A 17,199-nucleotide genomic window follows, 5' to 3' on the forward strand; every position below is an offset into this window, starting at 1 on the left:
TAATTATTCACATCTTACACGGCAAATTTTATTCATCTAGCTGTTATTCATGTTTTATCATCTTTGCTTTTTAATGTTTCTAATGGGTTTGATGCTCTTAATGTTTTTTATTTTGTAAAGCACTTTGAATTGCCTTGTGTTGAAAAGTGCTATATAAATAAAAGTGCTTTTAGCACAGTTGCATCGTGTAGCCCTCTATGCTAACAGTGCACATGAAAGGAGGGCACAGTGATAAATAGTATTATTCTTTGTGTCATCAGTGCTAGTTTCTATTGCATGTGTTCACATACCTTCTTCCCCCCCTGTTTATCCACCATGGCTCCATCTCTGTCGCTCCCAGGTTTGGCCATGGTGCAGCACCTGACTAGCTGCGACAGCTACAGCTCAGTCGGTTCATCATGCACCTGGAGACAGAAAACCACAGCAGTGAGAAACATTCCCTCGCTGCCACATCAGTCTGGGTGACAGTTACACAAGCAAGGACAAGAGGCATGTTTAAAATACAGTAACAATGACATTCTTCTGAGACTGTTTACGGGCTGGACTCTCAGCTAATGGCAGTGGAAACAAGGCCAGTAAGGAAAAGTCAATTAACCCTGAAGAAAGCTGGAGTGGCCACTCGGCTGTGTCTAAGGATATACTTTGAGTACATCAGTAAACAGGGACTTTTAGTGAAATTTCCATTCCTCTTCTTGAGAAAGACCATAAAAAGAAGCATGCAAGGAATAACCACACAAGGCAGCATGAATCACAGCTTTAGGGACTCTTAAACTCTAAGAGGAAAACATCTCTGAACACTGTCACTATGGTCTACTCATCATTGTAACCGAGCTTCTCTCTGATGTGGTTGGTGTCGGTGAAGTCACACATGAAGCAGAGTCACTACGAGCGCCTGCAGTGACGAAGGAAGTGCAACACTCAGCCGAACACGCGCACAAAAGGCCACTTGGCATGTGTCAGTTATCTTGTCACGTGAACATCGCCAATTTCAGTCACAAGATCCTCTTTGTGGTGTACTTTCCATGAACTTTCCCTGCTTCTCTTTTCTTGAACACAGTCTCTCAACCGATTCGAACGAAATAGCATATTTTGAGCCCAATGAAAAGTACCGCAAACTGTGAACTCTACATTAGGAAACCTGAGAGATTGGTTGTGAAACAGCCTCCACAGAATGAATGGGACAGCCCCATTACTCAATCTGCATCCAGTTACAACTTTACAATAGTCCTAACACAACTCGAATGATTCTTTTCTGTATTGCAGCCATTCACACAGAAAACAAGGTTTTTACTGGGGTCGCCCACTCTGCTAGAAAGAAAATCCCAATTCAAGGGATTTCTTCAGCAGGTTTCCCCCATCAGCGCCGTCTTGATTGAATAATGGAAGTATATTGATTAACCCTTTACTTGTTTTTTATTCCACTGGCTTCGGCTTCTTAAAATGTGAGTATTGACGTTTTCATAGAGTATCATTACAGCTCCCTGTATTCATTTGGGTTTTGTCCTGTGAGCCTGAGAAACTGCAATTGCCATTTTCCCTTTAATTTCTCCTTCTATATAACATTTTAAAAATAACAATAAAAATTAAGCAAATGACTGTCAGGGTTTAGAGCCGCATAATTATAATAGCCAATTTCTTTAAGCCAAAAATTGCCATTTAGTACATCTTAAAAAGGTGGGGTACGTAAGATTGGAGAAACCAGATCGAGTGCGCTAGAATTTGAAAATACGCAGCCGAAAAGAATCTGCCACTTCCTTACAGAGCCCCTCCTCCAACACACACGAACATGACCAATGAGGGCACGAGATAAGTTTGTGCACAGATGGAAGGCTGACAGGCAGGTAGGCCATCCAGTTATTCTAGCCGGGCCGGCTCAGATGATTGGTCGTTCTTTTTACAGCGCCACGGCTTCCACAGATGATATTTTTGTATGTATTTATTTTCAAAGCATTTAATGTATTCATTGCTATCGGGATGTTAAGAGCATTCCACGGAATATAACAAAAAGTGAATTACCTACCCTACCTTTAAATAATTAAATGTGCATTCAAAATCAGTTGGAAAAATAATGTGGAATCGTTATGTACAGCTTTCCTTTTTCTGTGGGTTCGTATACATGTTACGGTTCAAAACTGACAAGACAAGGGAAGCCACAATCTCAAAATGACCAGCTCTCAAAAGTCTCAAAATCTCAGAAGTACATGCAAGACTAGCAACTGTGCTCACCAACGTGACCAAATGCTTGGAAATGTGCAACTTGTTGCTTTTGAATAACAACCAAGACAGAAAGACAGAAGTAATGGACTACATTGTACATTTTCTGCCTTGAGAACCAAACACAGCAGACCTATAAAATAGTCAACAGTGACGCAATTAACTGCGATGACAGTACAATTAATCCTTACACAAGTACAGGACAAAATAAAAAAAACAGACAACTGTGGCTGAATGCATCATACTGTAGTCCTTAAAGTATAAAAATCAGTCATTATGATAACAAGCCCGGACTAGAAGTTCATATAAACATAACCTTAGCATGCGACAATTATGTGGCTTAATCGAGGATTTATGGGGAAAGCCACATGACTTACAAGTTTAAACAGCTCAAGTGCATCAGGACAAAAAGGCTTGAACAGAGAATCAAACAAAAGTTTAACATGGATTTTCCAAATATAGGTACCTGTGATTTTTGTATTGTATTTTCCCAGGGAAAATGTAAAAGTTCTTTTCAGCATTATCTGACTTTAATGACCAAAATAATTAATCACTGAAATGTATGATGACGATAACCAGTAGGCCAGTTTTTTTTGGGTTACCAAATATGCAATTAATCAAAGTTAATCAAGCTTTTCGTATTAAATATTGATAAAAAACTACAACACTTAAAATGATTAAGCGTTCATTTAGACAGCTGGGCAGATCTTAACAGTCGCACATAACCGTTGCCTTGCCAGATAGAATCCAGTCTGTCTGGTTTTCAGCACTAAATTGCCACGAATAGGAAAGCTAGACTCCTCAGAGGAATCCAACATTTTGTTTCCTCGGATACCTTTACAACCTTTGCTGATCCTAAGTAATAGCACAGTGTTGACCGGTATCACAGCCCTGCAGCTGAGCTGGGGCCAGTGAGAGGTCCATCATTAGTCAGCAGATCGCCGGTATGCAGCAGCATCGTCATTCAGGCGGCTGAAAGGGAGAACTGAGCAGCCCAGAGTGAGCACGTTGGTGTAAAGAGGCTAATGTAAGGGGGGGGGGGTATTAAAGCGGTATGGACAGGCCGGGACCAGACCAGAAATTACGCTGACAGGACTCCAATCTGGCCCAGAGAAGAGGCGAGGAGGGTGTGACTATAATTACAGAGGTATTTGGGCAATCGCCAGTTTGGCATTCTCGTTCACTGCCGATTCATGAGCAGATCAGGGCCGCATGAGCTCCTGCGAGTGATGCCATTAACCTTGGACTGTTTCAAGTCTAGATCAAACCGAGCCTCGAGGACTACTACAGTTCAGAGGCTGAGATTAGTTTGACATTGGATCCCTTACAGCAAAAGCAGTAAGAGCAACAGTTATCTAACCCACTTAAATCCAATGAAACAGACTATCAAAGTGCAAAATCACGACTGTGAAAGGATGAGATATCTACAGCAGAGAAAAAGGTGCCACACTAAAGAGGGTGTAGTTTGAGATGCTGAGGCGAGAATAGAAATACAATTCATCCCTTGTCTAAAATAGTTGCAGATATACTATTCTTAAATTGTATAAGCTAAAGAAATAATACCAAAAATGTATTTGTTTCAATTGAAGAATTGCTTTTCCATCTTTAAAAATTGATGATGAATATAATATCTTTGAGGGGGGGGGGGGGGGGTTGAGAAAAAAAAATGGTCACAGGTCATATTTATCTTGTTCTGATGTTTCGCAGAACACGCAAATAACAGCATAATTCAGAAAAATGAGACTCCGAATAAAATAGAAAAATTACAATAATCATTACTTTGAGCCTGTGTTTATAGACCAGTCGGTCCAGCTCTAAGATACAATCCCTCTGTCCAGGTCACTCAAACCACGTGCTGTTTGCCATGTTGCCAAAATATTGTGACTGTTTTAGTGGATGACTGGTGGCCATCAGGGCCGGAGGTCAATTTACTTTTCAGATTATTCAAATTAAAAATATATATAACACAGTTCCTAAATGATCCCCTTTAAAACCGGACATAACGAACACTAGTAATGAAAAATGTGGGTCTGAATTCTTCAAATACTAAATATACTGCAAGTCAAGTCAGAGAAACCCTGAGTTAAGTGCGATGGCTGCACTGCTGGTCCCTCTGAGAAGCAGATGTCTCTCTGTATTTATTTATAACCTGGTGCTCCTGCACTTTAACTCCACTGGTTCCTCACTAACAACAACAACAACCTTTTCCCTGTAGGGCTTGAGCATGTTGGCCCTGACAGCAGAGCGGTTGCTGTTCTTGCATGCGTGCATCGGTTTGGGGGTTTGAGGAGTTGGGGTGGGGGGGGGTGAAGAGTGTGGTGGTCGTGTAACTGGGATAGATGTAGAGCACACAGTACGGTAATCTGATCCACAGACTGCAGGATGGGACAGGGAGGGAAGAGGGCTAAGAATAGCAGGGAGCCTGACACACAGAGCGCAGAGTGCGATACCAGCAGCACTACCAGCAGCAGCATTACTCCACTAGAGCTTCCAGAGTACTCCCTGCTGAGAACACACATATACCATGGAGAACATACATGCTGCACACAAAGGAACCTACAAGAACACAAGCTATGAATAAGTCACCCTCTTAACAATGTTATAGAATGGCACAAATAAAACAAGTGGATTATCAGCAGAGAATTCTGAAATCTACATTAAAGCTAGGTTTTTGAAATAGGAGGAAGGCAAATCCTGCACACTACGCTTGCTGCGACAGTAAACAGCCGGTCACGTGGTTGTGGTCCTGTATGCCGTCAGTTTAAATGATGGGGGAGGTCTCTCAGCTGCGCATCCACTCCTAGCGTTCGTCTCCTCCGCCTCTGACTCCCTAATGAGTAGCAGGACAAAGCCAGGCGCAGAAACCTATTACTGAGACTAGGGGAGAGGGGCAGGAGAGGCAGGAGAGGCAACAATAGCCAGCAAAGAGACAGTCTGTGGGATCATGTTGAAGATGGCTAACAGCATACATGTCTATTGTCTATATAATGTTCCAATGCTTGTGCTAAACATGCCATAAATACCTCGACAAATCGGTTGTTTGCCTGAAAAATGCCCTGTGATATTATTTCTCTTATGGAAAAACTAAATAAGAAGAGGATCCAATTCTGCCAACAAAATGATTGTTTAAAATTATGGAAAATATCGAAAATTCCAAAATTATTTTGTTGATGATTTATCAGATAGAAACACAAATATTTGCTGGTTTAGTTCATTCTAAATGTCTTTATAAATTGGAGATTTGATTTATGCCTGTATTCAAAATAAAACGGCCATTTTAAAAACAATAAAAAATATCCGCTTCTAGTTTTTTTAATCTATCCATTTCATATTTTATGGAACAAAAGATCAATTCATTCAAATACAACTGGATGAATCACTGATTGTAACAGGGATGTTCTGTCCATAAGCCTTTATTTATATGTAGGGATGTCAGAAGAAGATATTCCACAAATTAGGGATGCCAGAAACTGACCATGATCAAATTCGAAAATCGGACAGCCCTGGCGAATATTAATCAATTATTCGATATATTTTAAAAATAATTTTTGATTATGGAGACTGTAATGAATATTCGAAAAATCGAATAATCGCTGGCATCCCTACCACAAATATCTACCGCTGGTACCAGAGGTAAGGTCCGCGCTCAATACCAATATCGGTACGGCGTAAACTCCCTATCCACTTGTCCTGGTAATGATCATTTCTTCCCCTGGATAATGCTCATTGTAAAAAACGACATCAATTCCATGTTGAAATCGGCAGAAGGAAAACCATTGAATGTTTGCTGTGAGCTGCTGATAACGGGGATGTCATTGAAATGCATTAAGGTGCATTCAAACTCTATTCAGCAAATACAGGCTGTGTGAGGCCTCTGATAAGATCCCCTGGTAAACTGAATATCTTTGGGTTTTGGACTGACAAAACGTTAGACATCACCTTAGAATGAGAAACATGTTCACTATTATCTGACATAAAATGTATCAGTGCATTCAGAAAACAATATGTAGATTTATAAATAATGGAAATGATCTTGAGTTGCAGCTCTAGTACATATAATGCACAAAATAAAATGCTAAAACATCATAAGCCTGCACATTCATTTGAAAACATACGATAGAAATAGTCATGCCGTCCTTATCTCTTCACATGCTACCAAATTCAAAAGCATAAAAATGCATCAACACAATAAGTGCAGCTTTCTTTCTCCAATCACCACTGGGTCATTTGAATTTATTTCGACATGGAAAAACAAACAAGTGTCACTGGATGCCTGGAGGCGTCGGTTCACCTCTCCCTACCCTAACCCCAGACAGATGAAACGCCTCCTCAAAACCAGAATGTCTGGCCTTCGTTCCAGTGGTTGTTTTAGTTGCGTAAAGAGTGAGCCGTGTTCCTGGGAAGAGGAGGAGACTGGAGAGGCTCTGAGAAAAACTCCCCCACATGGGAAAAGCATTGGTTAACATTGCCAGTACATTTATAAAAACAGACAACTCCGGACAAAATGTTACATAAGCAGATAGATTTGATCCACCAGCCCTCACAGATTCCATTTGGTGGTTAAAATTAAACAACCTGGTCAACTGTCAAAATGTTCATTTAATAAAACCAAAAGACTTCCATTTTCTCCTCAATCTACAGAACATTAAGCATACTCGAGGGCAAATCATGTTAGTTGGGCATGATTACTTTTAGGAGACCACATTGTTTGGCTTGATTCAAAATAATCCAAGCATTAAGCTGTTGTAAGACCCAGACTACTGTACTACTATGTGTCCTAAATGTATATTGTTATGTAAGATTGAATGCTGAACTGTTTCAGAGCCTTAGTCGTCACTTAAAAGCTTCTATAAAAACAGGAATAGACCTACATTTACTAGCTGGAGAGGCTCAGGGCATGTCTTGCACACAAATCAAAAGCCTCATAACATATTCTAATGTTTGTACAGCAGAAGCGTAAATAGGGTTAACTTAACTAGCAGGAGAAGAAGGCTCAGCTCATAGAAAACACGGCCATTAAAGTTGGTCTAAAAGAGTCCGAGAGCCTTAAGAAGCCTACCACCACTGCTCTGAATGTAGGTTAATGATCCAATACCCAAGCAGAGGTCAAGAACAATGAAGCCTTTACTGATTATGGGTTAAAAAAGGAGGGGCGGGGGATTGCAGGAAGGATTAGAGCAAAGGTTAGGACCTAGACGCAGGTCCTGTTCTTATTTCAACCGCAGCGCCAAGCTCACATGACTGGACATAACACTGGGCAACTGTTGCTGTTCAACTTTTAAGGAAACGCATCAATCAATGTTTATTTATATAGCCCAGTATAACAAATGTTACATTTGTCTCAGTGGACGTCACAGTTTGTACAGAATATCAGTATGACAATATGACAACCTCTGTTTTTAGACCCTCACATCGTACAAGGAAAAACGTATAGAGAGAAACCCCACAGTTTAAAGGGGAACATGGGAGAAACCTCAGGGAGAGCAAAAGAGGAAGGATCCCTCTCCCAGGACGGACAGACGTGCAATAGATGCCGTGAGTAAATTGAATATACGTATAACAATATCAACAGAAAAAATCTTTGCAGTAGAAATGGAGAAACCTAATTAAAAACTCATAATGTTATGGCCACTTTTTAACTCATAAGCAGACAAAAACAAAAGCAGCAATGAAAACATTGAGTTCACGGCTTTTTCTCCGAGCCAATTAATATAAGCCTGAAGCCACCCACATGACTATAAAACAAAATGCATCTCTAACAAGGTGTCACAACCTCAAGGTGTACCCAATGTACTGGTCTGACTGAGCAACTAGCAGGCCTCGTTCTCGAATGAAAAATAAACCATGGAGGGAAATGTTGTCAGTTTTCATCATGACATTCAAGACGTGACTCCATCTACACCTGCCACTTCCCATTTGGCTCAATAAGACGTCAATCGGATCACAGGCATGACACATGGCTGCTCCAGCTCTTCCTAAACCACAGCTTTGCAGAGCCTTGCCGAGGTCAGTGTGTTAAGGTTGACACAGCAACTCTGTCTTTAAACTGGCTGAAATACACACTGTTGAGAAAACGGAGCCTGTGATCAACAGCCATGCAGCATAAAGATTAGTAGCAGTCTCACGTCACTGCATAGTGCATAGACATTGGGCTTTTAAGATAATGGAGATAAAGCCATACTCTACACTGAGCCGACTCAGCAGTTCACTTCTCCTACTTTATTGTGAACATTAATAATAAAAGAAGTTGACACACAGGTTAACCTTCTCCCAGTGTTTTTATTGCACAATGGTACAAAAAAAGATCACTTGGCAATAAAAAAAAAAGAGTGTGTGCTCACGACTAGGAAAGAAAACAAGAAGAAACTCTCCGTTTTAACATGTTATAGCAGCCCAGCTTTTCTTTTAGCAAGAAACAATGTGGGGTTGGTCTTTGCAGTTAATGATAACTTCCTTCAAACATTTTGACTGATTTGTTGCTAAATGAACAGATTGATTAAATAGTCAGAATATTTCAAAAGCTAGTGGTCTTGGATTTTAAGTACATTTTATAATGATATGTTTGCCCTAATACATGCCAAGTTGAAATGTCTTTAAATTGATTTGAAATGGACATGATTATGAAGTGTGGTTTATAAATATGTTTCTTGCTTTACTTATGGGTATAAGGCAGATAACATTTGACTTAATACAAATATAATGTTGTGATGTAAAATCTCTGTTATTTATAACGGTTAGATAGTTCATAAGACCCCAAGTTTAAAGAAAATAAGAACAGGTTTAACTTGAGTGTACAATGTTTAACCACATTGCATCCACGACTACACGTTGGAAAGAAATTCAGGTCAAAGCCATTTTTAAAAATTCTACATAGAAAGGAGTGGAACAAATCCAATCAAAGACAGAAACCATCCTGTGAATAAACTCATTAACCTGTGTTGCAGCAGGAGGATCCTCAGCCACCAGAAAGCACGGTCATCGTACGAGCCGGGGTAAACAGGATATGATCGCTTGCTTTGGCCTCAGCAAAGTGAAAGAAGTCCATTATTGTAGCCCGTAAACCACATGTCCCCTTATCAAATTGCCTTTTTTCCTTTTAAATGATCAGCATTCACTACGATCCGTCTGACTGGTAATTCATAAAAGGATACTTTAAGGGCTCATTAATGATTTAAAACCTAGAAAGTTGTAATATTACAAACAACCTTCTTTCTGCATCGTCACGCTGTGTTCGCTGCAGGAAGGTCACAGGCTCTCAAATCCATTAGAAGCACATGGTGGATTATCAAGAACACATTAGCCGTTACACGCCGAGATACTGCGCTCCACGTACCAAACAAAAACAATGCTCTACACACATTCAGTTGCTGGCAAAGACTAGCACACGTTGTGTAATCAGAAGGCTCTACCCTCTTCACATAAAGATACACACACTAACGCACACACGCTGTGCCTCTTGAAGACGCAGATACTCGGCTGATGGAGCCAACTGCAGATGCCAGCCTAGAGGCACTTCATATCATAAACAGCACTGGTGCTTTCAATCTCGTTTGAACTGCAACGCAATAAATGTGCCTTTCAACTTAAAGTGAAAGTAATACAGAGCAGAATTTGTGTTAGGTCTGAACATTAGGAAACTGCCCTTGGCTCTCGGTGTTGTAGGACATGTATTTATATATTACAAATCATATGAGCCTTCAACATAACCAAGTAAGGAGGACAAGAGTAGAACAAAAATGTACCGTTTTGGGGGTTTTCCCTAAAGACATTCCCCTGGTGTTATCACTAAAAAGAGGAACTGCATTCATAATACTTTCACAGCTCTATTAGAGCGAACCAGAGGTCGCGTTAACCGAATATATTCTGTCTATGACGGAATTCTTTTGAAAATGACAAAAAAATCTGAAAGCATTCCGTCATTTGACGGATAAGAACACACTCAGAACAGCGCCAAAGTTTCCCCGCAGCAGGGCTCCGGTGTTATGCCCTTATGTCGTTTCCAGACTTAACTATGCCGTACAAATCATTGAAATGTCTGGGAGTTGATGCTTTTCTGTGGCGCGCTCCCGCGAGGTGCTGTGGGCATGCACAACACGGCATAACACCGTCGCTAACAGTTCACAAGCCCCCCCCCCCCCCCGTTGACAGTTCACGAGTGTGCTCTTCCCCCCCCCCCCCCCGTCAGTTGTGTACAGACCGACGGGTAATAATGGATTTTGACAGAAATGTTACGATCCTGTCCGACAAAAAATACGGGCATCGAAAAATTCTAGCGCAACCTCTGGAGCCAACATGTTTGTATTGCTGATGAAGTGCTGCAAGATGGCAGAAGGATTAGACATAGAAGATAACATAAGTCTGATCATCTCATAGTGAGCCAGGCTAAGCCTCTCATGGGAAAGGTCTTTGGTACAAAGGGCACCAACTTTAGGAGTCATACTGACTCTTATGATTCCCATGAAAGAGGATTGATGTTCACACTGGAGGAAATGAGTTTGTCCACCATTGCTGACCATTTATTGAGTTATTCATTTGCATTTCCAGGTAGAATAATGATTGGTTGTAAGGCATAAGACATCGTAAATATATATTTCCATTGTTCTATGAATAGTGTTTACAAAGTTTGATATCTTTATCCATCCTTAAAACTAAATTAAACAACCAAATCCATTGTGGTGAAAATCAAATCCATCCCAAAGAAAATACAACTCTAAAGCAGAACACAAGGGAATACGTCATTACATAATTGTTCCTGCTTTACAGCACCCTGGTCAATACCCTATTCTCTAACTAAGAGGCTTAAGGTCTGCCTGGGAAGGCTATAGTGGCCACGGTTTAGTTTCCCACTTACATATACAGCAGATTTCTGTGCTCGCTTTCATTTTGAAAATGTCTAATTTCAGTGTGACTGGACATCAGGTCCTTAAGCCTGGCGGTGTTAATACAATATGCATTTCTTGTGTTCTGCATGTTTGAACTGCAGCTGCATTGCTTTTGGTCTTCCCTTCTCTCTGCTTGTATGAACATTTGTCAAACCTGATGTGACTGCAGACCCTCCCTCATCTGATTTTCATCATTATGTTTTCATATTAATATTTTACGCCAATACATTTAATACAGAACTTAATGCCATTGTGTTAAGAATATAAATACATTCCCAGTATTGATCATGCCTGTAATCATTGATATATGACAACAATACAATTGACTCGGGAGTTCCTTCCATCAAACCAAATACTGTGCAGAGACACTGTGGGTAAGCACTAGAAACAAATACAACGTCTGCGAGAAAGATGGCTGTGTAACATTGAAAGAAAAAGCTCTAGAGGAGCAGCAAAAGCAAGATCAAAATGAGTCAGTCGGAAACCCTTCGAGAAATAACAAGGAAGAGGAAATTAACATATCCATCATTAATTCTGACAATAAAAAACCCTTCACTCCAACCAAACAGCACATACTCGTGGCTTATGAAATTGCAAGTCATCAGTCAAGGTCAACCAATATTTGGCTTTGGCCGGTGTTACTTTCCCTTTATACGTGTAGTGTGCATAGAAATGTCATGGTGGAAAAAAGCAGGTTTGTTACAATCTAAATTAATACTTTGAAAAGCCATCTTTTACAGTGGTTGCAGCATCACATTACACTGCTTGTTGTGATGATATCGTTGGGAACTGAAACTTGATTCCAAATTTGAAACTAATACAAAATGGCAAGAACTAATAATATTATTGTTCTGCTTATCGAATGCAACCACAATAACCGGTACTTTTTCTGGACTGGATGACTATGTGCAAAGTGATACCCTTTGTTCTGTTTTGTCTCTGCACTAATACGTTGATGAGTTGTGAAGTTGAAAAAGGCAGGCAGTAGCATTCTCCCAAATGAACAACGCTTACATTTCTTGGGGACCAGCATCCCTTTGGGTTTTAGATGAGTTGTGTATTGTATCAATTTGTTTGTCATTGTTTTCCCCCCCTGATCACCCATTGGAGAAGGCTTGCCATCACGGGCTACTTTGTATGAGTGTGCTGGTCAACCCTGAATGTAAAAGCAAAGTTAGGGCAAAGCTGATCTGCCTCCACAAATTGGCTTTAATATCTTTATTATGTCCATGTCTGTCTGACGTAGACAAGGCTGAAACAAGCTTCATTGTATTCCACAGTGACGTCAACAACACTTTCTCAAATGTTCAGAGATTTTTAACTAGAAGCGCTCAGGTGCCACGCATAAAGACAAACTTGGTTGCAGCACTTCTTATCGAGATGGACGCACATGCTCCCTCCCCATTGGGAACAACTGAAAAGACGCTGGCGCAGAAATAACCCGCTATGCTGACTAATGCCATGACACAGTTGCCGCAGATTTGTAGGCTACACATGCATATGAATGTGCTGTTCTACCACATACCAAAAGGGGCTTCATTGGATTGAGATCTGGTGACATCTTTAAATACTAAATTATGAATAACTAACTAACAAAAAGCATAATATTCAGGGTTAAATGCAGGAAGAAAAGTGCAGGTTGAATAGTACGTATAGCAGAGTATGTATAATGCACACAGAGAAACTTTATGGTGCTTTGTTGCTAAATATATTACATATCCGTACCACATTCTCAAACTATAACCTTTGGGACAAGGTCATAGTGTGAGCTTTCTTAGACAAATTATGTAATGCATAATTACATGCATTAATGTAATTAAAACTAAATCCAAACTAAACTAAATTCAATAAGGATTAGATTTAGTTGCCAATCCTTATTGGCAGCTAAATCCTTGGTTGTGAACAAGGATCTTTAGTCTCAATGGTAGTTGAATATTGATGTCTTTGCACTAACCTAACATAGAGACTAAAAGAATACTTATTAAGAACGACCACAAAAACATGTTCGGGGCATCCAGCAGACTATCAACACTGGCAACAGATACCATATATGCATCTAAAACTTCACTAAACCAATAGAAGAGTAAGACTAAAAATGTTTTATCGTAGTACTTATATTAAAAAGGTACTGAAAGTTCAAATGATAGCAGGCCAATGAATAATAGATTACTCACGGAAATCTCATCCCAAAACATGTTACGTATTCCTATATCATAACAGACTGTGAAACTTAGCTCCCCTCAAACGTAATTGCTGATGAGTTTTAGAAACAAATAATAATTTAAATGTTGTTACGGAATAAATCTGACATCGAGTGAGTCCCTAGATTAGTAAAAATCAAAATAGGTCGAGTCATGGGAGACTGAAAAGACGCAGGTTGTCAACCATATGTACATTACCACAGTCGAAGTTATCAATTACTTCTTTAACACTGCGATGATGAGTGAAATGACTAAGATATGTGTTTAATTTCAGCTGAAATGACAACTTGGTAAACTTCCCGCCTTCCTCATTACTGTGTTAAATATTGGATGGCTTTGAGGCCAATTTGCAATATTACTATAAGGATATGTAGTAGATATGTTGTTCTCTTGTAACCATTGGCTTAATGAAATAGCTATTCAGCAATCACAACATGTTTGCCATTGTTTTGCTGACATAAGCGATTTATTCTCGGGGGTACTTATTTTGTAATCACAAGTAGAGCGAAGAAATAGAAACGCTAACTGGTCTTGTGATCACAAAAAAAGGATCAAAGTATTTTGTTTTGTAAATGTTTGGAAATAAAACGTTGGATATAGTAAGCCCTGTCTTCCTATTCTTGGCAATTCCATCATGGTTGGGCATTTTAAGGTTCTCTCTGCCTTTGCCATATAACAAAAGACATGTCATAATTTACATTGTCAAATACTGTTGTAATTTGAAGTCTGTGAATAATGTATTCATACTGTTCAATTCATCTTAAATTCTGGTCGAATGTATTACTCCAAGGCAAAATATATAATTAGGCATACATGATTTAAATATATATATATAATAAAAAATAATGGCAATTTAACCACGGTTTTCTACTTATTTTGGTGTATGTGAGATATTAAAAAGGGTAATTGTAATGTTTATGAATTCCGTCCACACAAAATAGCTCAACTTCAGGTATTTTACATTTAAGATCGACGTTGTGTTGCTTCAGATCGGTCGCCATGCAAAAACAGGCATCTTTTGTATCAGGCAACACACCCCCAAGATGTCAGAGTCATTGGGTGGGAGGCGCAAGCTCCTAGTTATTCAAGCTATGCTAGTTCCTTGTATGAATTAGCAAAACATATATATACATTTACACCATATTTAGAATATATATCAAGATACAAAATATGCGCTGGCTGTAGATAAACGGTGGCGTTGGTTAGCTCATTGCAGACAACAACACCCATCTCACGGTAATGTCGCTAGTGTTGCCTTCAATGCACAGCCAGCAATATGTTGTTGTTCCCTACCTCCCTAAAAATCTGCACATTCCTCAACTTTAAAAATACGATATATTGCAGTTGTCATACATTCTTTGTACTTAGTGTTTTTGTATATTAATATTTGGTGTAAATACTTGCCTTTATTCTTTTTCAATGTTAAAAAGACATTTCTTTATATAATCGTTATACGTTTGCACTTTGCACTACCAAACACCGAAGCAAATTCCTTGTATGTGTAAACGTACCTTGCAATAACCTCGATTATAATGGTGATTGAGCGCTAAAATGTTCAACTGGGTTTGTAAACATAGCGACCTAGTGTATAATTACATCCTGAATGCGTTGCACAATGTTGTGTACCGACTCTGTGGCCAGTATACATTATATTAATGTTTTAATAGCAATATAAAACATGAGAGCACAGCACAGCCTGAGACAAAAGCCCACTGCAGCCCCTTCACTGCCCTCACAGCATTCCCCCTCCCCAGCGCTTAATCTAGCTAGCTAGCAAGCTCCTTTCCAGCCCGACACAGCAGCCTCGCTGGCTGGGGCTAACCCTCTTGCTTTGCCCCGACATTTTCCTTTCGGCTTTCCTTTCAAAAAAGAAGGAGCAGTGAGCCTTTTACACACATAAACTACTAAAATGCTCAATGTGTGTAACGCACGTGGCACACAAACTATACCAAGCCCACGCGAACACATAACATTCGATTTTCGCACGCACTTTACTTCACGTTAGCTTACTGTTAGCCTGCTAGCCAGATGGCTAACGTTAACGTTTTTGCCCCGCTTAAGATTCAATCAAACAACTAACCTTGTGTTGCGCTTACCTTCAAACTGGGTCGCACGTATCCCACGGACTCATTCACGTTCGGCTATATGTGAATATTGCGCAATATAAACAGTTATTCCCTAAATATTGGACGTTATAACCGTAGCCTACGGCTGTGTGACGTTCATCGCTGGTTTTTGAAAACATCCCAGCCGTTCGTCGCCCGTCCTCTCCTAGAAAAGACCCAGCAAAACATACAAGCGGCACTCTGATTGGTCGAGGAGATACATGTGACCGGGTGAGCCCCCACCGAACTTATAAGGTCTGCGTCTGCTGGATAGACTGTAGATGGGTATGTGTGGAAACAACGATTTAACTCTTTGTTTTATCGATAATGTGAGTAAATCTGCACCTTTAATGTTAAGAATATGCTCAGTGCTTTCATATTGTGCCAGTTAGAAGCGTTTAAAACAATCGGATATTAGCTTGAATGTAAGGGAGATCAGTAATGGACGCTTGACGTCATCTTTTCCGTTGCGGTTAGTAGGAACTTTCTCGAAGATCAAGGGTTTAGGATATTTGTATGGATCCTATATTGAGCATGGCTTTACAATTTTGTGACAATTTAACTAATGAACCGCGTGAATTCTGCCCCTTTTTCTTTTGACCCGCCAACTCATTGTGTCAGTCAGGCGTCAGCTTTGAATTGGTTGCGCAGTGACATTTGCATCATGGACGTTCTGCGCATGCGTCATGGTGCATAATATTGTATGTTGCAGACATGGTTGCAGAGCAGGCTTGTTGAAAGCATAGAAAGTCGCAAAGGAAACGGGACTGGGGGAGGGGCGCGAGGGGCACCGGCTAGACACGAAACACGCCACCGGGGCGGGATGCAAATGACAGGAGCAGTTGTAGGAAGAAGTGTGTGTGAGTCGAGATGGGTTTATCATATAATGGCTTGACCGGATTCATTTAGTAGATATCTGGATTTGATGAATGAGTCAAACTGCATTGTAGCATGGCTATAACTACATAGTAGGCCTTCGTAGCCTCACATACTCAAAACAATAACATATGGACAATTTTGAATATGTGAATGTAGATATAATCATTTAAGATCATTCATTGACTTTTTATGTTATTGTTATGAATTATCAATTTATTTTGGGATATTTCTAAATCAAATGTGATGAATTATTATGTATTATTATATTTGAAACATAGATGATAGTCAACAATGGCATGTGAATCCTGAATGATTTGCAGAAAGCATAATCATTCAGTTAGTCATATTTGGTAACAATACCTCACTAGGGTTTATCATATAATGGCTTGACCGGATCAACTTTGAAGATATTTGGAATTTATGAATTTGTCAAACTGTATTGTAGCATGGCTATAACTACATATAGACACTTTTGAATATGTGAATGTAGATATAATTATTTAAGATCATTCATTGACTTTTTATGTTATTATTCATTATTAATTACCTATTTCTTTTTGGATATTTGATACTTGGATTATAGTCAACAATGGTATTTTAATCTTGAATTAATTGAACAAAGCCTATTATTCAACTACACTCATAAGTGATACAATTGCATAAATATATTACAATTAATGTACTCTTTGACATAAGGAAAACATTATTTCGTGACCACTATTGTACTAATTCTTTCTCTATTGTGAGATGGACTTGTATGCTAACATTTAAAATGCACATGTCTCTTAAAATACAGTTATATATGGTGTATGGCTTGCCCAGATAAACTTAAGATGTATCTAGAATGTATTAGTTCAAATATTATTTGAACATGGCTATAACTACAATGTGACTTGTCACAGAAGAAGGGTTGGCAAT

The 17,199-nt window shown here is 39.5% G+C and overlaps 1 protein-coding gene across 4 annotated transcripts in view; it reads right to left on the minus strand.

Moving 5' to 3' along the window:
- The window catches only part of ankrd12 (ankyrin repeat domain 12), a 35,512-nt gene extending 19,898 nt beyond the window's left edge, over positions 1-15,614 (minus strand). The window contains exons 1-2 of one of the 4 annotated variants that reach the window (XM_079650861.1): positions 15,394-15,614; positions 291-404 (exon numbers count right to left, since the gene is read on the minus strand). In XM_079650861.1, the coding sequence (XP_079506987.1) occupies positions 291-350 (60 nt within the window). In that variant the 5' untranslated portion in view covers positions 351-404; positions 15,394-15,614. The remainder of the gene's footprint in view (positions 1-290; positions 405-15,393) is intronic. The other 3 variants (XM_079650860.1, XM_079650863.1, XM_079650862.1) reach the window with 3 other exon arrangements.
- Positions 15,615-17,199: the final 1,585 nt, after the last annotated feature.

Source organism: Notothenia rossii, assembly GCF_949606895.1.
Source record: "Notothenia rossii genome assembly, chromosome: 9".
Classification (NCBI taxonomy): domain Eukaryota; kingdom Metazoa; phylum Chordata; class Actinopteri; order Perciformes; family Nototheniidae; genus Notothenia; species Notothenia rossii.